The sequence below is a fragment of the Papio anubis genome, chromosome 3 (assembly GCF_008728515.1).
Source record: "Papio anubis isolate 15944 chromosome 3, Panubis1.0, whole genome shotgun sequence".
Lineage (NCBI taxonomy): Eukaryota > Metazoa > Chordata > Mammalia > Primates > Cercopithecidae > Papio > Papio anubis.
In genome coordinates, this window is record NC_044978.1 from 64,105,678 (window position 1) to 64,132,204 (window position 26,527).

The window sequence follows — 26,527 nt, forward strand, 5'->3', positions numbered from 1 at the left end:
GCATGGTACTGGTACCAAAACAGAGATATAGACCAATGGAGCAGAACAGAATCCTCAGAAATAATATCACACATCTACAACCATCTGATCTTTGACAATCCTGACAAAAACAAGAAATGGGGAAAGGATACCCTATTTAATAAATGGTGCTGGGAAAGCTCACTAGCCATATGTAGAAAGCTGAAACTGGGTTCCTTCCTTACTCTTTATACAAAAATTAATTCAAGATGGATTAGAGACTTAAATGTTAGACCTAAAACCATAAAAAAACCCTAGAAGAAAACCTAGGGAATACCATTCAGGACATAGGCATGGGCGAGGACTTCAAGTCTAAAACACCAAAAGCAATGGCAACAAAAGCCGAAATTGACCAATAGGATCTAATTAAACTAAAGAGCTTCTGCACAGCAAAAGAAACTACCATCAGAGTGAGCAGGCAACCTACAGAATGGGAGAAAATTTTTGCTATCTACTCATCTGACAAAGGGCTAATATCCAGAACCTACAAAGAACTCAAACAAATTTACAAGAAAAAAACAAACAACCTCATCAAAAAGTAGGCAAAGGATATGAACAGACACTTCTCAAAAGAACACATTTATGCAGCCAACAGACACATGAAAAAATGCTCATCATCACTAGCCATCAGAGAAATGCAAATCGAAACCACAATGAGATACCATCTCACACCAGTTAGAATGGCAATCATTAAAAAGTCAGGAAACAACAGGTGCTTGGAGAGGATGTGGAGAAATAGGAACACTTTTACGCTGTTGGTGGGACTGTAAACTAGTTTAACCATTGTGGAAGACAGTGTGGCGATTCCTCAAAGATCTAGAACTAGAAATACCATTTGACCCAGCCATCCCATTACTTGGTATATACCCAAAGGATTATAAATCATGCTGCTATAAAGACACATGCACACGTATGTTTACCGTGGCACTATTCACAACAGCAAAGACTTGGAACCAACCCAAATGTCCATCAATGACAGACTGGGTTAAGAAAATGTAGCACATATACACCATGGAATACTAAGCAGCCATAAAAAGGATGAGTTCGTGTCCTTTGTAGGGACATGGATGCAGCTGAAAACCATCATTCTCAGCAAATTATCGCAATAACAGAAAATCAAACACCGCATGTTCTCGCTCATAGGTGGGAACTGAACAATGAGAACACTTGGACACAGGAAGGGGAACATCAGACACCAGGGCTGTTGTGGGGTCGGGGGATGGGGGAGGGATAGCATTAGGAGATATACCTAATGTAAATGATTAGTTAATGGATGCAGCACACCAACATGGCACATGTATGCATATGTAACAAACCTGCACGTTGTGCACCTGTACCCTAGAACATAAAGTATAATAATTTAAAAGAAAAGAAAAAATAGAGACTGGACTTTAGAACATAGTTCACTTGGACATAAATTTAAACCCCATTAATAGCATTTAAATTCACAAAAATTTCTTAACATTTTTAAGCCTTCTTTCTTTATCTGTAAAGTGGAGATCACATTTTACTCTTTTTATTTGGTAGTTTTGAGTATTAAAAATATTTTTTATAAAGAGCACTTGGCATTGTAATTGATAAATGGTGAGCCTTCAAAAGTCTAAGTTTACCAACATAATAGGACCTATGTAATATATATGTATAATGTAATAGTCTATTATATACAATCTATCCAAATCTATCTATATATATGTTTAGTATCCATTATCCAAAAATCTTGGAACCAGTTGTGTTTTGGATTTCTCTAGATCTTAGAATATTTGCATATACATAATGAGATATCTAGGGGATGGGTCTCAAGTCTGAACACAAAATTCGTTTATGTTTCATATATACCTCATATAGATAGCCAGAAGATAATTTTATCTAATATTTTTGATAATTGCTTGAAACAAGGTTTGTGAACATTGAAACATCAGAAAGCAAAGGTATCAGGTGTGGTATTTTCCACCTGTGGCATCATGTTGATGCTCAAAAAGTTTAGGATTTTGGTGCATTTTAGATTTTGGGTTTTCAGATTAGGGATGCTCAACCTATATTTAGATAGTTAAATGGATAAGGGGACTAAAAAAAAACAAAACAGAGACATGGTTAAGTAGGTAAAAAAAAATCCTGGTTTCAAGTTCATATCCTTTATAACAGAAAGATATAAAAAAAGAGTAACTACAAAGTGCTATAAAGTGCTATAAAACAGAAAAAAGGTGTCAGTGTAGGTATTCAGAAGACAGAACATTCTTGACTGGAATGATTAAAATAAAAGCCTTCTCAGAGAAGGGTAAATTTAACATAAGTTGTAAAGGGGCTACCCATCTTCCAATAGTGTTCAAAAAGGCAGAAAAAAAGAAGGTCTAGGCTAGTAGTCAGCAAACCTTTTATACAATGGGCCAGATAGTAAATACATTCAGCTTTACAGGTCATATATTCTCTGTTGCAATACTCAGCTTACCATCATATGGCAAGGGCAGCCATAGACAATAGGTACATGAATGGGCATGGCTGTGTTCCAATAATACTTTATTTACAAAAACAGGCACTTGGCCCAATTTGGCCTGCAGGTAGCAGTTTGCCAAGCCCTGGTCAAAGATATCAAATACATTGAACAAACCTATAAGGCTTGGGAAAGCACAGATCCTCGTCCCGTGAGCAGAAAATGATCCAGCAATGCTGAACTTTTGGCCATATGTTGCAGAGTTCTGCAGAATTAGCTTGGGAAGATGCTGGGGCCATTTATGGGGTGACTAGAATTTGAAGACCTGGAGTTATACCATAGGCAAACTGTAATTGAAAGATTTTGAGGAAGTATAACTGTTAAAGCAGAGCCAAGAGATGCTCATGTTGAGGCATACTTCTGCCATTGCCTTTTAATTCACTGACTCAAGCTTTGCTTTGCACAAAGTATTTCCCATAATGCTGAGAGAGAAATCATTATGAAATATAACTAGTCATGTTTTTATGCTTGCTGCTTAAAACATTTCCATTGTTTCTCTCCTTAGATGCAGAAAGAAATTTTGAATTTTCTATATGATATACAAAGTCCACTCCTAACCCACACCAACCATATGGAAATACTTTCTTTCTCTGATGCCATGCTTTTGCATAGCTCTTTGCTTAGCACCTGATACTGTTTTTGCCTAGAATGTCTTTCATTACTTTATTTCTCCATAAACTACTTTTCTGTCTTTCTAAAATTTATTAATTATTTGAAGCTTCTACTGATTTTGTCAAGTATCACTGAAGTATCATCGACTATACCATTCTTTCCACCTATTCTGTGCTTAAACTATACTTGTTATATGGTACTATACTTAAGAAATTACAAAGTTATCTCTTCTATTAAATTGTACTTCTTATGGGCCTTAGAGTGTCAAACTCCTCAGAGTTTAACAAAGTTTTTGGTGTATAGTCAGGACTTTATAATTTTACAGGATAGTGTACCACATAGATTGGAAGGATTAGAAACTAGCGTCGTGGAAGTGAGTTAATTTTTATTATAATAGTACAGGCATGATGTAAGTATGGACTGAACTAGGATCTTGGCAGAAGGGATGCACTGAAAAGAATGGGTGCCAGACGCATTAGGAAAGAAGAAACATGAGAATTCGTCCACTGATTGAGTATAAGAGAGAAGATGACCCTTAGCCTCAAGGTGTGGTAAAAAACAAACCAAGGCAATATTATTAAGACAAAGCAGAAAACCAAAATGAGAAACAGGAAAAGTAAAGAATTTTAGGTACACTGTGTTTATGATGCCAACAGAACCTCCAGTGTAATATGTCTATCAGCGAGTTATAAATATGGGTGGAAAGTTTTGGAGTGGAATCAGAATTGATAGCACAGATTTGGAGGTTTTGTTCACAGAATTGATGCTTGCATTAATGGAATAAATCTCTCTCTCTCTCTCTCTCTCTCTCTCTCTCTCTTTCACACACACACACACACACACACGAAAGTACTGAGAAAATAATGCAGTGAGAAGTAGTCAAATTACTTTCCAGGGAGAGAAAAAGGAGAAACAGAAGACAAACTGTGTGTGATCAGAGATGCAGGATGATAAAAAATAATGTTTATATAGAAATTGAGGAGGAAAAAAAATGCCAAAAAGAAAAGATGGTCTGGCCTATAGTGTGAACATTGAAAAATGTAAAGGAGAATAAGGACTTAGAAAAGTCACTGGACTTGAAAAATTTCAGTAGTCTTCTGACAAGGCCTTTTTTCAGTAAAGCAATGAAGGAAAAAAAATCAGACTAAAGATTTTCAGGAATAAATGACCAGAGAAAATAGGTTGTGAAGCTAACCTTTCAAGAATGTTGTAGTAAAAATAGAATGAGTAAAAGCAGCTATTCTAGAGAATATTAAAATCATTCATTCAATGCATTTATTTAAGTGTCAACCACTGTTATGTACCAGATATTGTAAAAGAAAGACTATATTAGGAGTAAAAAAGATGATATGAGAGGAATAAAAAGAAAAAAAAAACCTTGAATTAATTTAATGACTTATATGTCCTAATAATTATGCCAGAGATATTTATGAATATTAACTGATTCCATACATACTGTTTGATACATAGTAGGTAGTTAGTAAAGTCTGTCCACAAACTGTAAAGTATAAATTTTTATGTTCATTTTTATTGATGCAGAAACTAAGCCTTTGAGGCATTAAAATGACTTTCCTAGACCATGGCAGGCAAATAAAAGAACCAGAATTCAACACCAGATATTTGGAGCATTTCTGTAGCTATGCTAACTTATGTAAATGAGCATTTATATAGATATCTACATGGTTCAAGGAAGAGAGAGAACTTGAAGACACATGAGAAAAACGAGTAACTTTTGAATTAAAGAGTTAGAGGAAATTGAATGGGAAGAGATTAATAACACATATTAAGGAATTTTCCTGGCCAGGGTGCAGTGGCTCATGTCTGTAATCCCAACACTTTGGGAGGCCAAGGCGGGCGGATCACGAGGTCAGGAGATCGAGACCATCCTGGCTAACACGGTCAAACCCTGTCTCTACTAAAAAATACAAAAAATTAGCCGGGAGTGGTGGCGGGCGCCTGTAGTCCCAGCCACTGGGGAGGCTGAGGCAGGAGAATGGCGTGAACCCAAAAGGCGGAGGTTGCAGTGAGCTCAGATCGCTCCACGGCACTCAAGCCCGGACAGAGCAAGACTCCATCTCAAAAAAAAGAAAGAAAAGAAAAAGAAAGAAAGAAATTTTCCTTAGAATGTTGACTTTGTCAGTGGCGTTCATGACTTTCTCCAGGGTTGTGATATAGAAGAATTAGAAGTGAGGCTTGAATAGAGATTTGGTCCACTTGGGAGAAAAGGGGATACATATCTGTAAAAGCTAAGCTCTGGAATAGATATGTGGAAGGCAAAGACATAATCTGGATAGGCTGATTTTCTAGAAAGGAAAATACTAAAGGTGAAGTAAAATGTGTAACTTAAAGTAAGTACACCATTTGTAGAAATACAAAGTTTGATGAAACAGGCAGAAGTAAAAAAGAAACATCTGTTGGCTGGATGCTATATGCAAAATCATGCTAGATCATTGGAAAAAAAGTAACTTATAAGACACATAAAAGTTTATGTTCCTGGAGATCCCATCAGTAGTTCAGTAAATAACCTAACCATGTAAAATTTAAATGGGAGATAAATAATTAAAACAATAGCTCTTTTAATCTGAAGAAATAATAGATTTTCTTCAGGATACCATGAATAGCAAGGAGTTATTAACACCAACCATAAAACACATTATATTCCAATAAGATTTTATCAAACCAGAGTAAATAAAGTAAATGATATCATATCATGATCTGCCTAGGTGTTTGAGTGGAAAACTTAGATGATTCTGATTTCTCTCTTTCATTTGATCTCACGTCCAATTACAAAGGCATGTCCCAAATCTATTTGCTCAATTTTCATTTTTCCACATAAGTATAAAGTTACTCTACTTGGATAACTATATTCATTAGTGCCTAAATGTTACACTGGTTTCTCTCCATAAATCGTCTCTCATCAGATTCTATCCAAATGTAGACCAGTTTATGTGTCTCTTCTGTTTAAAACTCCTCAGTAGTTTCCCAGCTAAAGGTAAATTGGAAAACCCCAATTCTGTATCATGGCTTAGAAGTCCTTACATGGCCTGTGATTTAGCCCCTGCCTACCTCTCTAATTCCTTTCTCACTCTGGTCCAGACATACTGGCCTTCTTAGATAACACAACGTGCTTAATTCTATCCTACAGCTCAATCCTTTCAGCTTAAAGGTAATTCCTTAGAGAGGCCAAGTATTATGGTCTGAATGTGTTTCTTAAAATGTGTGTGTTGAAAGTCAGTTTTCCAAAATGATTTTGTTGAAAGAAAATTGGTAGCAAACAACAAAATAAGACACTAATCAAATCATTACCATATCAATATATCTGTTACCCATAGCTGATAATTCTTAATGCCTCAAATTTTATCTTCTGCTCCATTACTTTGATAGCCATCTAACCAACTCTAATTTACCTAATACCAGCCTATAGAAAGTGGAGGAGGGGTATAAAATATTTATGTGTGTGAGTTTTTCTCTAGAATATGTGGAAATCTTCATTTCTTATAGTTTAGAATAGATACGGAAGAAGGGGACAAGCTAGGTCAATAAAATGTTACAACTCAATTTCTTTCACATCCTCTCTGAACAAGTTATCATATTTGTGTCCCTATTTTAAGAGGATTTAAGCAAAGTAAAATACATTTACTAAATGAAGAGTACACAAATATTCTTATTGAGGCTAGCAGTGGAATAAAAATGGTCAAAGTTCCTTGACATTTTTCCAATCAATGAGTGATGCATGTTTCTCCTCACAGTGAATCTGGGCTGGTCATCACTGCTTTGACCAACAGAGTATTATGGAAGTGCTGCTATGGCACATCTGGGTCTGACCTTCGAGAGTTCTGGGAGTTTTCACTGGCGGCTCTTGGAGTTGAGAACCACCATGTAAAAAGTCCAACTACTTTGCTAAAGAACCACATCAGGAAGTTCTGAGACTACTCGAGGACAGAGGGGCCTAGATGATCCTAAACCTTCCAACCAAGCCTGCCAAGGCAGCAGGCATGCAAAGTCATCTTGGGCCCTCTAGATCATCCAGTTATCACGTAAATACTGTGAAGTGCCATCAGTCAACCTCATGAGACAGAAGAAGCACCTAGTGTAGTCCCAAACTACAAAATCATGAGATATGAAAAAAATATAAATTAAATAAAAATTAAATAAAATCTTAGAGTACTAAGTAGAATGTTTACTGTTTGAGTCCTCATTTTATGAATTGTTAGCTACCAGCAATAGATAACAATAGGATATGAATTAATATAACGTTCATTTAATTAAACATTATATTCATGTAATTCAAAAATCAACGTTTAATGAGAAAATAGCTAAACTTTACAAAGGAAAACGTACTGACCTTACAACTGCATTTGTTGAAGCATCAGCATCTGAGGCATTTACCAATAAAACATCTGTTCCAGTGGGTGCATCCTCAGGAATTGTTGTGAAATACGCTTTACTGGCAAATGTGGGGACATTGTCATTGACATCATCTACTATGACGCTGATTGTTCCAGTTCCAGTCAGGGCAGGGGATCCTAAAAAGAAAAGAAAATCAAATCTCAATGTTTATAAACAAAAAATAACAAATTTAACGATAATTAGCTGTAGACAGAATTACTAAAGAGAATTCAGGAAACATCAAAGTAAAATTTCTGAACACAGAAGTGAGCATTTTAAATTTTGTTACAAGAAAAATATTTTCATTTGTGAACTAGAATTTCAACTCTTTCCTAGTAACTCTGCACGAAGAGTATATGTCATGCTCTTATTCTATTTTAAAGGTGCTGATTCGACAATGTAGAGCATAACAATATCATTTAAATGCCACAAAAGAGGCACTGCTGGTAATTTCTCTGAAATTACATTAAAATAGCTCAAAGCCAGATTTGAAGAATACCCACAGGCATGGAAGAGCTGGCCAACTAACAAGGCAATGTTAAAAACTGGACTCTCAGCTGTAACTATCATTGTTACTATCGCAAATTCAAGAGTCTCTAAGGTATTTAAATCCCTTTCCCATACTAACCAACACCTGTCAGTGGGAGGAAAAAAAAGCTTCAAGTTATATCTCAAAAAGTGTTATCTTCCACGTGCTAGAATAGTTTTATAATGATGAGCTAACTCAGAATCATTTGTGCTGCTTCTATTTAAAATTCAATGTAATGTGAAATGATTCATTTTTATTTCCTGTTTCAGCTGTTATCAATATACGGTGAAAAGCCAACATTTGCCAAACACTTAGGTCACACTATCTGTACTACACAGAGTTAGCAGACTCATTTTGTGGTGAAGGCTAGATGCCATATTGCTTGGAATTCTGTGTGCTGTCCCCATAACTGAAAGGTAAATTATCTGCCACTGATTGTGTTTTCAAAACCGTTTTTCAAACTCAAACTCTTCTAAATAGAAACAACGAAGATCCATTTAACTGCATTTATGTAAAATAAAATAAAGCCCAGATACTCTCCTTTTCTGCCTAAGATACTACTTTACCTTCAATAAAGTGATTTCCCTTAATATGATATTTAAATCCTACTTAACTTCACCATTCGATATTTTTTAAATAAAACCATTCATTCATTTATTTGTAAAATGTTTATGGAATGCCCTCATTATCACAGAATGGCTTTGAGATTCACAACCTTACAATATTATTTTCTAATAATCATGTGATTTGCTGGTGTTTCCTTTACCACTATTCAATCGTTTTTCTACGTTCTTAGATTGTAATTACTCATGGCCTAGTACCAATGAGCTTTTATGCTCAGATGCATGTATAGGAACGAAAATCAACAGATGGAGAAATTATGGAATGAAATGGTTTTGGAGATCTGTTATTTTTGTGAATTCTAGGTTAGATGAAAGAATGTGTATACCCGGTTGAGCAGAGCACAATAAAGAACCACGATACCTCCCAGAAAATGATGCAATTAAATTTAGACTGCACACTGATTATTGTTGCCATATATATACACACACACACATATATATGTAAAATAAGACATTTTATATTAAGTATTTCATTTAAAGTAACATTCAAATAGTCAGAAAAATTTGACGTTTAAGAAATATCTAAAAAATTAATGTAAAGTTTATGACTGCAGAAATCTTACGTATTAGTGTTTGATTTTACATTAAAGGGAAAAATAGCCCTCAATCTATTGGTAATATACATAATGAACTATAAACTTAAAAAAAAATTAAATGCCTTTTTAGTACTTGCTTACTGTAAGCAATGGTAAAATTATGCAACAAATATTTCACACACACAACAAAATAGATATGAATATAGGATACAATGGAGAAACACATCAAATAAGACTGTAAAAATTCTGTGCAACATATTAAAAGAAATATCAATAACAGTAAATACTTGTTTAGTCCTTAGATATGCATGCACTAGTTTAAGAAGTTTACATAAACTGTCTTATCTAATCCCCATAAATCAGCACTGCTGTCGTCTCCATTTGGTATATAAGCAAGCTCAAGTTTAGAAAGTTTAAGTAGTTTTTTCAAGGCTACAGACCTAGTGAAGAATGTCACTGAGATGTGACCCGGGTAAAGCAGACCTAGAGTCTTTACTACTGGCAAGAAGCTGGATGGTACTGCCAGTAGGGGGAACAGTGCTGCTCCCTGTGCTGCTTTGGGGGTCTGGACAAGCAGTGCTGTCACTGAGCCTAGAAGAGCACCAGGCAGGAGATGGAGAGAAGGCCCAACAGGGAGGACCTTCACTACTGGCCAGATTAAGTTTGTGGGACATTTGAGCACAATAATCTTGGCATAGATTTTAAATTTCTCACAAGCAATATATTCAGGTTAAAATAAATATTTTGGAGTGTATTGTTGAGTACCAATGTTTGGCTTACATTTCTTGAATGTGTGTTTCACTATATACAATTTTATGAAATGGAAGTTAATGCTATGAATAATGTTAGTAGAGTACCCACCAGTTGCATAAAAAAAAAAAAAAAATTACCGAGGGAATATGTGTGCATTTGTGTGAGCAAAAGGGGGTGCCATGGAAGAGAGAAAGACACCAAGGCGGGGGATATATTAATCAAGGTTCCAGAGAGGTAAAGGATGGGAGGAGATGCAGAGTTCTTTAATCTCTTTTACTGATATTTCACTCTACTCACTAAAAATCAGTCTTCATCTGTGAAATGAGAATAATAATAGACTCTATCCCAAAGGGGTATTGAGAAGAATGTAATGTGCTTAGGACACTACCTAGCACATAAATTATATTCCATGTTTCCCATTCTTCTTCTGGTACTTGTTTTAGAGACCAAAGAACCCACAGAAATTGAAATATGAAAAGTCTACTTTTATTATATAGTTTTCTGTATTACAGCACTCAGGATTCCGCCCCTTCCCCAAACCTTTCAATTCAGTCTTATATTATTCGGGAAAATATTTTGAATCATAATATATCTCAATGTTTCACATGTGGTAAAAATACATGAGACATTTAGCTCTCTAAAAAGTCACAGTTTTATGGAAGACACAGTAAATTGGACATTTTTAAATGTGATATTTTAAGACTTACAGCGAGATTTCAAGAAAGATCTGGATATTTCTGATACACACATTGTGCTATAATTAACAATTAGAAAATAAGTTACTGCCAGTCAAAGTCTTTATATTAATATTTGGTATTCTTAAGTGTCTGGTGATACACATATGGAAAACCACATTAAATTATGACTGACTCATTTGGACAAGAATATGTGATTTCTTTCTTCATCTGTAAACCATATATTATTGTAGATACATTTTCTGAGTTAGAAAGCAAATGCTGGAAGCAGTAAAAAACGAGCCGTTTATTACAGCAAGTTCAATCTCACTGTGTTCATACCAAAGAATATCATCTTATTTTTCCAGATGATTTTCAAAGCACACAAGTGACAACAGACAGTTCTGGCTTGAGGATCATTTGTTGATCCTCAAGATTAGCGAATGATTCTCAAAACTGGCAAACGATCCTTAAGCCAAGATCAGCCCCATAGGTGATTCTACATCTACATGAGTCTGTTTTCGAGCCAAGAACCTTCTCCAGAGTCCCCTTTTCCTCCCTTTATAATCAGCCACAACCCACTTCATAAGCTCTCGGAGTTCTCTTCTTCTTTTTTTTTTTTCCCCACCTCAAGAAAAGTGAAGTACAGTTTCTGCAACTGTCTCAACTTTCTTGTTGCCCCAGGAAATGTGCACACAAGTCTTGTTAGTTTTTTAATTTTTTTTTCATAGGAAACCTTACAGAAATTTTGTTCTATATTTCTAAGCCTTTTATTGAGATTTAACTAACCTGAACTTTGAATCCTGCGTCCAATGTGTTTGACTATTATTTTTGTGAATGGCGCTTACCAACTCTCCAACCCACTCCAACCTCTTGCTTGCTGACTGATAGCATAACCTCCAAATCAGCTTTACGCAGAAAAATGAAATCAAGGGAGAAAAATGGAATGCTCCTTAATTTCAAGTGAATCTTATTTTCATTGCATTTGTGCCAGATGAGTGACACAAACTCCCTAGTCCTTGGCGACCACAGATCTTGGCACTTCTTTTATGTGCTAATTGAATGAAGATGCTGTGTTTTTGTTGTTGCTTTTCTGTGTGTGTTTGCTTTTTTTTTTTTTTTTTAACTTTTTTTCCTTTTGACTGTGTGGAGAGATCCTCTGGAGTATTACTGTTTCCCACCATGTAGTGGATACACCCTATTTGAAGTGCTGCACAATGCTTACTATTACTTTATCTTCCATCCAAATCTTTCTACTGCCTCTGGGTTGTCAGATCCAACTGCCTATTTCTTGGTCTGCTCTTGCAAGTTACTGAAGAGCCTCAACATTAGTGTGTCAAAAACTGAAATCAGAGTCATTAGCTGTAAACCTTGCTCATATATTTATAACTAAATTGAAATATAGGTACATATATACAAATACATGTGTTGTACATATTTTATTGAACACATTTGATACCAGATCTATACATATTTTATACACGTATTGCTCATTTAATGCACAGATGCCACAAAGTAGGTATTCTTGTTTAATTTTGTTAACCAATTTAAGACCCAAAGAACTTAACCAATTTCCATTTAGCCACAATAGACAGAAAGCCAGTTTTGAATTCTTAAAAAAAGCTTTTCTAAGTTAATTAAGCTCAGATAAAACTATGCTACTCTTATTGCAGATGTTTCAATCTATATTATTACAATTATCAACATACTCCACTCACGTCCTATTAAGTTGTAAGTTAATTGAAAACAGGAATAATTATGTTTAATTAATTTTTATATTAACCCATAATGCATACCATTAGGTCTTGTGCTCTGTCTGTATTAACCTTTTCTCTCATTTTCTATATGAAAACGTGGTCTAGTGATTACATGGATGCAAGTTCCAATAATTGAACACTTCTAGAAATATACAATCTAGGACTACAGTCTTATAGTCTGGGACTTAGCCTAAGGCTGGGGTCAGAGAACAAGACTACAGACAAAGGTCAAAGTTTTGCAGATAGTGTATTACTTAGAAACAGAAGGTCCCAATTAAACATGAATCCCATGAGAAGAATCAGAATACTAGGGCCAATGTTTAGCTCAAATAGATCTGATAATGATGAATTATATAGGTAGTGGCGTAGAAGGGCAAAATTGTTCAATTCCATCTGGGATTGATTTATGAAAACCAGATGCAATCACAAAGAGGCAGGATATAATGACACAGGCTCCTGATAGAGGACAGTGAGCCAATAAAAGGGGTAAAATATACAAATAAAAATTAAAAGTCAGGGTCTCAGAAACTTGTAATTGTAGAGGTTAGGAAGATGCAGTGGATATTTGAATTAGAAGTCAGAACTCCAGTTAAAAGTCAAAAGCCTAATTACAATTGGTATTCAGATGAAAATAATTTCAAATTTAAATTTGTAAAGTTGTATGTAGTGTGTGTACATATGTATGCATATATGTATTCATATATATACATAAATATAAGATAAACATGGATAAAGTGATAAAACTTCTTCAGTTTTTAGAGAAAATAGCCAAAAAAGAAAACCCACATTCTGAATGGCGTATCCTAAAGTTTACACAAACCAAATTGTGCACACGCACACACTCATGGGGAGAGAGACAGAGAGAGACTGTACATAGTTAATCTTCCAATTGTTCTTGATACCACAGTTAACCCTGGGCCTTGTGTGAGTCACATTTTATACTCTTAAATATGAAAAACTATTAAACTAATAACTAGCATTGCCTTTAAGACTGGTAGCTTAATCAGCTCAAATATATTAAATGAAGTACAAGAAAATTTAAAATAAGACTTTTTTTTGAGATGGAATTTCACTCTTGTTGCCCAGGCTGAAGTGCAGTGGTATGATCTCAGCTCACTGCAACCTACTCCTCCCGGGTTCAAGAGATTCTCCTGGCTCAGCCTTCCAAGTAGCTGGGATTATAGGCACGTGCCACCACACCTGACTAATTTTTGTGTTTTTAGTAGAGACAGAGTTTCACCTTGTTGGTCAGGCTAGTCTCGAACTCCTGACCTCAAGTGATCTCCTGCCTCAGCCTCCAAAAGTGCTGGGATTACAGGTGTGAGCCACTGCCCCCAGGCCTAAAACTTAAAATAGATTTAAAAAAGAAAAAAGTTTCAGGTAACTGCTCTATCAGAAAATACACAGATAATAAGTGTAATGAATGAGTTTAAATGATTGAAGTTCAAATGTCAGGAAGATTATATTTTTTATGTTAGCACCTATAAATTAAAAATACTTCTCTAAAACATCAAAAGCTATTCAGCAGAAGTAGAATTTCTGCTTAACTTAACTCTGTCGCTTTGCAACAAAGCCATTTTCTTTCTTGACATCAAATATTTGGTGAATGGGTCCCCTGACTAGGGGTATGTTTGTTGTAATAAAGTATTAGCTTCTTTTTTTCCCATGAAATAAACTCATTTTTCTCACAGTAAGTAAGCCATCCACTAAAAAATGTACTGAAATTCAGCCATCCTATATTAGCATTGAAGATTATGTGGTTAGATTTAAATTTGAACAACAACAAAAAAATACACAAAACAAAACATATGTAACATTTTAAATATTACCAACAGCTCTGTATTTTACAAATTTTATTTTATAAAATAATGTATTGCTGCTAATTAGTTCTCTATATATGCTTATATAAATTAGATATATACACACTTAAATAATTTGATTTTTTTCATTATTTTTGCATAGGAATCTATCAAAAACACTGTATTTCCTTAAGATAAATTACATAATAAAAAAAGCACGAAGTAAAACTAAAATAATGAATTTAGTAAAGTTATGACAATGTCACTGAAAAATTACACAACAAAGTGAATATAATTAATCATTAAACCATGCACTTAAAAAATTATTACAATGAGAAATGTAATGATAATTATATCTTATCACAATTTTTAAAAATTATAAAATAAAAAATAATAATAACCAAATATTTTATGCCTACAAAAAGCACATTATGAGGAATTACTATTTGGAGGACATTAAAGAAACCCAAAATTCTCAACACAGTTATTGAAACTCTGAAACACTAGAGGCTACCACCTAATTTTAAACTCAACCTACCTCTTCCTGCCTCCTGAGTGAAAATATCAAATTATATATTTAAGAATACTTATCAAAATAATCTTTAAAAAGAATTGTTTTAAAAATATAAAATTAGAAAACTTCTTTGAAAATAATAAAATCCTCATAATGAAATCAGGTTGGTTTTGATTTTATATAATCTTTATCACTCAGTTTATATAAATTTTATCATAAATATTAAACATAGCTTACTGCCATTTCAAAGTTTAATTCACTTTGTACACTCAGATTTATAGTTTACATGGAGTAAATGAATAATAGATTGAAACTATTTTATCAAATTTCAATTCTATGGAACCTGATGGCAAGTTTAGCTCTTATTCAATAGAATTTTGGAAATTAAATGTTTTTGGAGTTTTATATTAAGAAAACACAAATAAAATTCTATGTAGAAATATTTTTTTTCTGACTAAAGAATAGCTGATTTAAAAGAATGCTATTTAAATAAATGATTTAGAATAATACTTAGATCACTAACAAACTTCATATAAAGTCTGCTATAGGTAAGAGGAATTAAAACAATAACCAATTATCAACTTTGGAAACAAGATTCCCATCTATAACAAATATGCCAGTGGAAATAATGAAAGCTACCCTAGACTCAAAAATAAAATTAAGTCAAATGCATTTCATGTCCGGTAATTGAAGGCAACTCTAGCACGATTTGATTTATAGAATTATTGGGCCCTTAAACATTTTCATGCAATTTTCATTATTGAAAATGTTCATCATAACAGACAAGGCAAACTTTTCTATCATACATTCCCACAAATAATATTGACAAAATGTGATCTTTCTGGAATATTTAAAAACAATTATCTTCAGATGTAAAATGTCATATTACACAATTCTGACCTCTCTTTTGATTACAGAGCCATTTATAATGCAATGACCAGCTTCAAATAAATAATGTGACAGACAACATTAATTCAAAATGGTATCAGGTGCTCACCAATAAAATAAAGCATGATGATCAGTCCTTTTAGCTTTTAGCATTAACTTTGCAAAAGCAGCATGTTTCCCTCCATTAAAAAGCAAATTTCAATCCCTGCATAAGAATGAAATTTATTCCCTTTCAGTTGAATGATAAATACCCTTAATTAGAAATGCTAATAACTGAACTGTTCCCTGAAGACCTACTATGCTGACACATAAATATTTCATAACTAAACTTTTGTGCCAAATCTAGAGCCAGAATCTCTATATTCCTTTAGTATAACAGACTGTGAATTATCTATAAAGGACAAGGGATAACATATTTAATTTGTGCACAGATTAATCTCCTACCCACAAATTCAATGCAAACATACAGCCCAACTGACTGTATTGTCTATGGAGGTATGTGTATATCATATGTATTGTATATTCATAGTATAATATCTAAGATTTCTTTGCACTTTATACTTAATAAAACCCTTGGATACACATTTTTTTTATTTATGGAGTGGAATAATGCTATGATTTCTAATTTATGAATATTATGACTTTACCAGGTATTTTACTTACAGAGAAACACAAGATATTTTGCTTCCTAAAACAATGTTCTCTTTAATATAAAAATAAAATTTAATCCAAAGAGAAGAAATTCATATAAACATAGTCTATATAAAACAATATGGTAGACAGGCTGACATTTGGAAATTGGTAAATAATTGTTAAGTAATCATCCCCTGTGAAGTGAATTGGCCTCAAATCCTGCAGTCACTGAGAAACAGGTGAATGGGCACTACAAGTTGTTTATCTTTTATAACACAAATTTTTGTTGGTTGTTTTATAAATCCATAAAATTGAGATACTAGTGCCTAACTTTCAGGGCTATTGTGAGATTAAATGAGATAATATAGTACATATTCTGGACCTTACAAGAACTAAGTGTGCATATAATGAATATCATTTAATGTTTATGACTTCCTGCGATGTATCTCTACTTGAATGTCTTCCCTGAGAACTAAACTTTTATATTTAACTTTCTACTTGACATCGCAATTAGTTATATTATTTCAAATGTAGTATGTCCAGAAACTAAGTTTGCTAATTTGCCCTAAAATCTTTTTTCTCCCCATCTCCAAGTTGCTCATCCCAATATTCTAGTATTCGGGCCTGATTCATGCCTTTTTGTAGCTTCCTATACTTCTAATACTATCATCAAGTCCAAAGATTTAACTTTCCAAATGGGTAAAATATGTAACTACTTAACACTCTCTAGACAGTTAATCTGCTTTATTTAACTGCATCATGTTTCATAACACTCCCAATCTATATATTATATTGTTTAATTTCTACTGTCTATTTTTGTGATTGTAATGTAAGCTGTATAAAGACAGAAACCTCTTCACCAGCATATCTTCAGGACTTAGAATAATATCTGGAGTAGAGTGCTCCATAAACATTTTGTGAGAAAGCAATGTTCAGAGACTTGTTGTTTTAGACATAAAGTCTTTGCCCATGCCTAAGTCCTGAATGGTATTGTCTAGGTTTTCTTCTAGGGTTTTTATGGTTTTAGGTCTAACATTTAAGTCTCTAATCCATCTTGAATTAATTTTCGTATAAGGTGTAAGGAAGGGATCCAGTTTCAGCTTTCTATTTATGGTTAGCCAGTTTTCCCAGCACCAATTATTAAATAGGGAATCCTTTCCCCATTTCTTGTTTTTGTCAGGTTTGTCAAAGATCAGATGGTTGTAAGTGTGTGGTATTATTTCTGAGGGTTACGTTCTATGCCATTGATCTCTATCTCTGTTTTGGTACCAGTATCATGCTGTTTTGGTTACTGTAGCCTTGTAGTATAGTTTGAAGTCAGGTAGCGTGATGCCTCCAGCTTTGTTCTTTTGGCTTAGGACTGTCTTGGCAATGTGGGCTGTTTTTTGGTTCCATGTGAACTTTAAAGTAGTTTTTCCCAATTCTGTGAAGAAAGTCACTGGTAGCTTAATGGGGTTGGCATTGAATCCATAAATTACCTTGGGCAGTATGGCCATTTTCACGATACTGATTCTTCCTATCCATGAGCATGGAATGTTCTTCCATTTGTTTGTGTCCTCTTTTATTTTGTTGAGCAATGGTTTGTAGTTCTCCTTGAAGAGGTCCTTTACATCCCTTGTAAGTTGGATTCCTAGGTATTTTATTCCCTGTGAAGCAATTGTGAATGGGAGTTCACTCACGATTTGGCTCTCTGCCTGTTATTGATGTATAAGAATGCTAGTGATTTTTGCACATTGATTTTGTATCCTGAGACTTTGCTGAAGTTGCTTGTCAGCTTAAGGAGACTTTGGGCTGAGACGATGGGGTTTTCTAAATATACAATCATGTCATCTGCAAACAGGAACAATCTGACTTCTTCTTTTCCTAATTGAATACCTTTTATTTCTTTCTCCTGTCTGATTGCCCTGGCCAGAATTTCCAACACTATGTTGAACAGGAGTGGTGAGAGACGGCATCCCTGTCTTGTGCCAGTTTTCAAGGGGAATGGTTACAGTTTTTGCCCATTCAGTATGATATTGGCTGTGATTTTGTCATAAATACCTCTTATTATTTTGAGATATGGTCCATCAATACTGGATTTATTGAGAGTTTTTAGTATGAAGGGCTGTTGAATTTTGTCAAAGGCCTTTTCTGCATCTATTGAGATAATCATGTGGTTTTTGTCTTTGGTTTGGTTTATATGCTGGATTACGTTTACTGATTTTCATATGTTGAACCAGCCTTGCATCCCAGGGATGAAGCTTACTTGATCATGGTGGATAAGCTTTTTGATGTGCTGCTGGATTCGGTTTGCCAGTGTTTTACTGAAGATTTTTGCATCGATGTTCATCAGGAATATTGGTCTAAAATTCTCTTTTTTTGTGGTGTCTCTGCCAGACTTTGGTATCAGGATGATGTTGGTCTCATAGAATGAATTAGGGAGGATTCTCTCCTTTTCTATTGATTGGAATAATTTCAAAAGGAATGGTAGCAGCTCCTCCTTGTACCTCTGGTAGAATTTGCCTGTGAAGCTGTCTGGTCCTGGACTTTTTTTGGTTGGTAGGCTATTAATTATTGCCTCAGTTTCAGAGCCTGTTATTGGTACACTAAAAGCAATGGCAACAAAAGCCAAAATTGACAAATGGGATCTAATTAAATTAAAGAACTTCTGCACAGCAAAAGAAACTACCATCAGAGTGAACAAGCAACCCACAGAATGGGAGAAAATGTTTGTAATCTACTCATCTGACAAAGGGCTAATATCCAGAAAGTACAAGGAACTCAAACAAATTTACAAGAAAAAAAATAAACAACCCCATCAAAAAGTAGGCAAAGGATATGAACAGACACTTTTCAAAAGAACACATTTATGCAGCCAACAGACACATGAAAAAATGCTCATCATCACTATCCATCAGAGAAATGCAAATCAAAACCACAATGAGATACCATCTCACACCAGTTAGAATGGCAATCATTACAAGTCAGGAAACAACAGGTGCTGGAGAGGATGTGGAGAAATAGGAACACTTTTACACTGTTGGTAGAACTGTAAACTAGTTCAATCATTGTGGAAGACAGTGTGGCGATTCCTCAAAGATCTAGAACTAGAAATACCATTTGATCCAGCCATCCCATTACTTGGTATATACCCAAAGGATTATAAATCATGCTGCTATAAAGACACATGCACACGTATGTTTACTGTGGCACTATTCACAACAGCAAAGACTTGGAACCAACCCAAATGTCCACCAATGACAGACTAGATTAAGAAAATGTGGCACATATACTCCATGGAATATTATGCAGCCATAAAAAAGATGAGTTCATGTCCTTTGCAGGGACATGGATGCAGCTGGAAATCATCATTCTCAGCAAACTATCGCAAGAACAGAAAACCAAACACCGCATGTTCTCACTCATGGGTGGGAATTGAACAATGAGAACACTTGGACACAAGAAGGGGAATGTCACACATGGGGGCCGGTTGTGGGATTGGGAGATGGGGGAGGGATAGTATTCGGAGATATAATGTAAATGATGAGTTAATGGGTGCAGCACACCAACATCACACATGTATATATATGTAACAAACCTGCACATTGTGCACTTGTACTGTAGAACATAAAGTATAATAAAAAAATAAAAATAAAGAAATAAAAGACAGTCCATGTTAGATTAATAATATATTAAAAAATCCTGTCCCATATATATATAAGTATAAATTTATTTTAGATGTATCCAAAAAAAGAGAGAATTGTTAAATATCAATAAGCCCATAGAAGTGTAATAGTATCACTGACTGTGTTAATCTGTTCTCACGCTGCTATAACGACATACCTGGTACTGGGCAATTTATAAAGGAAAGAGGCTTAATTAACTCACAATTACTCAGAGCTGGGGAGGCCTCAAGAAATTTATAATCATGGCAGAAGCAGAAGCAAACATGTCGTTATTCACAAGGCAGCAGGAGAGAGAAGAATGAGATGTGCAGAGTGAAGTGGGGTGAAGCCCTCATAAAACCATCACATCTCCTGAGAACTCACTCACTATTAGGAGAACAGCATGGAGGTAACTGCCCCCATGATTTAATTATCTCCCACTAGGTCCCTCTCAGGACATGTGGGGATTAAGGGAACTACAATTCAAGATAAGATTGGGGTGGGCACACAGTCAAACCATATCATTCTGTCCCTGGCCCCTCTCAAATCTCATGTCCTCACATTTCAAAACACAATCATGCCTTTCCAAGAGTCTCCCAAAGTCTTAACTTATCTCAGCATTAACTCAAAAGTCCAAGTCCAAAGTCTCATCTGAGAAAAGGTACATCCCTTCTACCCATGAGCCTGTAAAATCAAAAGCAAAATAGTTACTTCATAGATATAAAGGGGGGCAGGCATCGGGTAAATATACCCATTCCAAATGGGAAAAATTGGCAAAAACAAAGGGGCTACAGGCCCCCAAAAGTCTAAAATTCAGCAGAACAGATAAAGCTTAAAGCTCCAATTGATCTCCTTTGACTCCATGTCTCACATCCAGGGTACGCTGATGCAAGATGTGGGCTCCTATAGTCTTGGGCAGCTCTGTCCCTGTGGCTTTGCAGGGTACAGCCCCACTCCCAGCTACCTTCATGGGCTGATGGTGAGTGCCTACAGCTTTTCCAGCTGCATGGCCTTCTTCTCACAGCTCCACGAGGCAATGCCCTAGTGGGGACTCTGTGTGGGGGCTCCAACCCGACATTTCCCTTTCACACTGCTCTAGCAGAGGTTCTCCATGAAGGCTCTGCCCTTGATTAAACTTCTGCCTGGACATCCAGGTGTTTCCATACATACTCTGAAATTTAGGCAGAGGTTTCCAAACCTCACTTCTTGACCTCTGTGCACTTGCAGGCTCAACACCATGTGGAAACTTCCAAGGCCTGGGGTTTGTACCCTCTGAAGCAACAGCCTGAGCTGAACCTTGGCCCCTTTTAGCCACAGCTAGAGCAACTGGGATGCGGGGTAACACCTCCCTAGGTTGTACACAGCAGTGGTGCCCTAGGGCCACCCAAGGAAACCATTTTTTTCCTCCGAGGCCTCCTGGCCTGTGATGGGAGAGGCTGTCAAGAAGGTCTCTGATATGCCTTGGAGACATTTTCCCCACTGTCTTCGTGATTATCATTTGGCTCTTGGTTACCTATGCAAATTTCTGCAGTGGGCTTGGGTTTTTCTCTTATATTGCAATGTCAGGCTGCAAATTTTCCAAACTTTTATGCTCTGCTTCATCTTAAATGCTTTGTCATTTAGAAATTTCTTCTGCCAGTTACTTTAAATCATCTCTCTCAAGTTCAAAGTTCCACAGATCTCTAGGGCAGGGGCAAAATGGCGCCAGTCTCTTTGCGTAGCAAGGGTGACCTTTGCTCTAGTTTCCAAGAAGTTCCTCATCTCCATCTGTGACCACCTCAGACTGGACTTCATTTTCCATACCACCTCAGCATTTTGGTCAAAGCCATTCAAAAAGTCTGTAGGAAGTTCCAAACTTTCCAACATTTTTCTCTCTTATTCTGAGCCCTCCAAACTCTTCACATCTCTGCCGGTTACCCAGTTCCAAAGTCACTTCCACATTTTTGGGTATTTTTATAGCAGTGCCCTACTCTACGATATCAGTAACCTATATTAATCTGCTTTCATGCTGCTAATAAAGACATACCCAAGACTGGTTAATTTACAAAGGAAAGAGGATTAATTGACCTACAGTTCGGCATGGCTGAGAAGGCCTCAGGAAACTTACCACAGCAGAGAGGGAAGCAATCACATCTTTCTTCACATGGTGACAGGAGAGAGAAGTGCTGACCAAAGGGGGAAAAGCCTCTTATAAAACCATTAGATCTCGTAAGAACTCACTCACTATCAAGAGAACAGCACGGAGGTAACTGCCTCCATGATTCAATAACTTCCCACCAGGTTCCTCCCATGACATACAGGGATTATGGGAATCACAATTCAAGATGAGATTTGGTGGGGACACAGGCAAACCATATCGTTAACTGTAATAAGAACTTATTTATAAAGTGCATTAAATTAGCATCATAGTTTGATTTTAATTAATGCAAAATGATAATTGGCAGTGATAATTACCAATATTATCATCTTCTAGGCATAAAGCCTAACAAATTCTATCTTCTTTATTTAACAATTAAATTTAAACAATGTCTAAATTTAAGCTTATTTTCAAAATACCAATATTTAAAATTACTGATTCCACTTAATTTGGCTTCACTTAAAAATGTTTTCAAACATTTATTTATTTAGGGAAAGAAAAATAGCAGTTGAATGTTTCATTTATTGAAGTGAAATGAATAAAGTATTAAAAAAGATGTTTAAAATTGCATTTTTATAAGTTTATGTCATAGTGAGAGTTAGCAATATGTTTTAAGGAATATCCTGATTTCCTTAAAAATATGTAATACATATGATATGGATGAGCAAGAATTTAGTTGAAAGCCAGAAATTCTAAATATTATACTTGACTTTGCCACTACCTGGGTCTGCAAGTTCTAGCACACTGCTTATCTAACCCAGGCTTCAATTTTCTTATCTGGAAAATAAAGGAAGTGGACTGGCTCATCTCCAAGAAACCTCCTGGCCAAAAAAAATCATCACTTAATGTCAGATTTCTCTAACTTAGAATTTTTTCATATGTAGCTTTGTTTAAAAACTCCTCCAAAATATACACTGAATATAACTGTAGCATCCCGAAACTGTCATACTAGTTTGTTTTACTGCTCTCTTGCACACTAATTCAGTTCCCTGAAACAGTAGTGGCAGATATTAATGCCTCACAGCATTTAAATTTATTTTTGAGGGCATAATCTCATCTGGAGTTAAAAAAGTTCTAAAAGGTCTGGACAAATTACTTGAATAAATATTTATCTGTTGGAATAATTTATGCGAACACCAAAATTTCCATAATAAAATTTAAAACAAGTAAATTTTTCATATTAAGTTGATGTGAAATGATGGGCCCTTATATTTAAGCTATGTGAAACCAACTGCCACTTGTGCTTAGAGGGTACTTAGATATTCGGGAGATATGAAAGATTCACAATTGTTTGCTTTGGGAAGCCCAGGTACAAAAGAGCTGTCAAATGATAAAACTATTCAGGCCAGGCGCAGTGGCTCACACCTAGCACTTTAGGAGGGCAAGGCAGGTGGATTGCCTGTGCTCAGGAGTTCGAGACCAGCCTGGGCAACATGGTGAAACCCTGTCTCTACTAAAATACCAAAAAAATTAGCCAGGCATGGCGGTGTGTCCCAATTACTTGGGAGGCTGAGGCAGGAGAATTGCTTGAATCCAGAAGGTAGAGGTTGCAGTGAGCCAAGATCACGCCATTACACACCAGCCTGGGCAACAGAGCGAGACTCCGTCTCCAAAACAAACAAACAAAAAGAACGAAAACTATTCAAAAGCATGTAGTTTCTGCTCATGCAGGTTTTGAATTAAATCTTATGAGCCAGACTAAGAAAAAGTGGACAGTAAAGCAGAGAGTAGCAATAAGACCTGTCTAGAAACATCTAATAGATAACAGAATTGAATCAGAGCCAGAAGGTTCAGGAGAAAGTCATGAGAATACAGCTCAAGCAGTATTTTAAGCACTTGAAACTGAATTAAACCCATAAAATGCTTCACTGGGTCCTTACATATGACTGCAATTTGTCACATCACACTAAACACCACAAAGTCTTAAACACTTGTGCTGATTTTCAAAACAGAGGTCAATTTGAATGACCACAGCCAATGTAGCAAAAAATTCTGGAATTTCAGCCATGAGTTAAAAATGATTTGCACTTTTTTCTTTTGGAAGATTCTTTTAAAAAATCTGCAAACAATGAATATATAACAAACTAAATATGAGTATGTTAAATAAATATAAATAACAGTTACATATTAAAATAATAGTTTGTCTTTCAGATAACTATCATTATTCAACAAATATAACTTATTCATTCAACAAATATTTATTAAGCACCTATTATGTTGCAGGTCCTTTTCTAAGTGTTTCTGAGAATCCCATTTTGAATAAGACTTAGGAATTTCACTTTCTCTGGAAATCTGATAGAGATGGATAAGGTAAACAAACTCTATATACTCATATATTTTAGGTAGAAGAATACAATTTTAGATAGGAATTTGTGTTCAGAAATCACAAAGAGGTAAGTTGATAGAGTGACCCTGGGGAGAGGGCAACGGCAAACATAACACTGCTGGTCAGATAAGTCCTCTCTGAGAAGTTGACATTTTATCTAAAATAATGAAAAAATGACCATGTCATAAATGCCCCTCTCCCCCACCAAACCAAACCGAACAGCTGGCTGTAGAGTAGAAAATTCCAGGCAAACAGAACTACAAGTGCAAAAGGCCAACATGGCAGAAAGGTTGGCATTGTTAAGGAAGCCTGATTGATTGGTTGGCATTGACAGTATGCAGTAAACATTTAGCAACTGCTTTCAAGAAACAGGCCAACTAGATTCAAAGCATTTACTGATTTCCATGGTGTAAAATACTTCCACGTAGGCCAATTGAAATCTAACAAGGTGATGATACTAAATGCAGAACTGAGAGGAGACAAAGGGTGAGCTGGGGCCAGTGCATGGCACTGGCTCAAAATAAAGGTGGCAACTGGCGGTGGTGGAGGGGTTCAGATAAACTGACAGAGACTAGGTTATTTAATCCCATGTAGTCAATGGTAAGACATTTAAATTTTATTCTTAGAAATCATTGCGGGGTCTCTATGCAAGAGATGGGGTATGATGATCTAATTTATAGTTTTAAATGTTCATGTGTTGTCTGTTGGGAAACGCACCATGCAGGAGAAAAGATAGGCAGTTAGCAAGCTATCATACTACCCCTAGCTTAGACTAAGGAGGTAGTATTAGAGGTAAAGAAAAATGGATACATTCAGGACAATTTTGGACATTTTTGAAGCTGAGTCTACCTGTTAATGAATTTGTTGGATATGGTGTACAGAGGAAGAGGAATGAAGAATAATAACAAGGTTTGCCTTCAGCAATTGTGAAATGCTCTACAGAGCAATTCGTTTAAGGTAGGGAGGTGAATAGAAGTCAAAAGTGTTACTTTGGCCTTACTAAGCTTGAAATGTCTAGCAAACATGCCGACTGACATTAATAGCTAAAATAAGCAATTCCTTTTATCTATTTGATCAACAAACTTTCATATAGATATTAGTATTTCCAATCATAGATACAAAAATGAAGGAATAGGAAAGTTGTCGGAGGTCATATAGCTGGGAATGTCAGAGGTAGGATGTGAACTGGGGTTTAACTATAAAGTCTATGTATTTAACTCTAGGATATACTTCCATTTCTATCTGAATTCATTTTTTAAAGTATACTCTTCTAGTTTCCCTGATAATTTCCTGCTACTTACTCCATTTAAAACATTATTTTATTTCTTGCACATATGAGAAAATAGTAAGGCAAACTCTAGTAAGAAAGGCTACTTAGCAATAGAATGCCTAACCCATATGAATGACATTACTGCTTTAGAGCAAATTCTCCTTTAAACCTTGCAGCAGTACCTGTATTACTATAACAAGTGGATGTGTTAGCCTCCTATGAGTTTCTACTTGGTACAGTAAATCTTTCTAGAAGAAATAACAGTAAGTAATGCATAATGAAGGCTGAATATCCATACTTTCAGTTATACCTAAGCAACATATCATCAGTAATGGAATTGTAGTCTGTTTAGCAATTTAATTATCTACAGGAAAAATGAGATATAATTATTATACTCTCTTCTGGTTTTGTAATTTAGTAATGTAACTTTTAGCACCACACACATGATAGTGTGGTTGTAGCTTATTGGAGTAGTAGACAGGAGTAGTTAGAGTTTCCAGATGTGCTACTTTGTAACCATGCAGTCAGTAAATAAAAACATGATGATAGTTTAAATGGTAATGTTTTCTCCCTCCCACATTGAAAGATTTAGTGGTTTGCATGATTAAAAAGCTGCCACTGCAATCCGTGCCATACTGATGAAACTGACCTATCTCTGGGCTAAGGTAATAGTTCAAAAAAATGCAAAGGAAAGGTGATTTGTGAGATAAAGAATTAAACTCTCAAATTTTTTTAAAAAAACACTTTGATATTTTCCATGTCCTTAGAACACTACAGATTCGGGAAAAACATTGCATCTGGGATCTAATAGCTGCCATATTTTTCTGAAATTTCTCATGTCATCTATGAGTTTGACTTTTGAATCAAAACAGTGAATATGTATTTTAAGTCCTCTGTCAAAGATCTCATTCCTGGAAAATAAGATTAAACCGTAGAT

General features: G+C 35.4%; 1 protein-coding gene across 5 annotated transcripts in view; it reads right to left on the reverse strand.

Annotated features, from left to right (window-relative positions):
- FAT4 (FAT atypical cadherin 4) overlaps positions 1 to 26,527 on the reverse strand; it is a 185,731-nt gene that overhangs the window by 51,092 nt on the left and 108,112 nt on the right. For all 5 annotated transcript variants that reach the window (XM_031664296.1, XM_021938782.2, XM_021938784.2 and 2 more), the window contains one exon: positions 7,464 to 7,644. In XM_031664296.1, the coding sequence (XP_031520156.1) occupies positions 7,464 to 7,644 (181 nt within the window). The remainder of the gene's footprint in view (positions 1 to 7,463; positions 7,645 to 26,527) is intronic.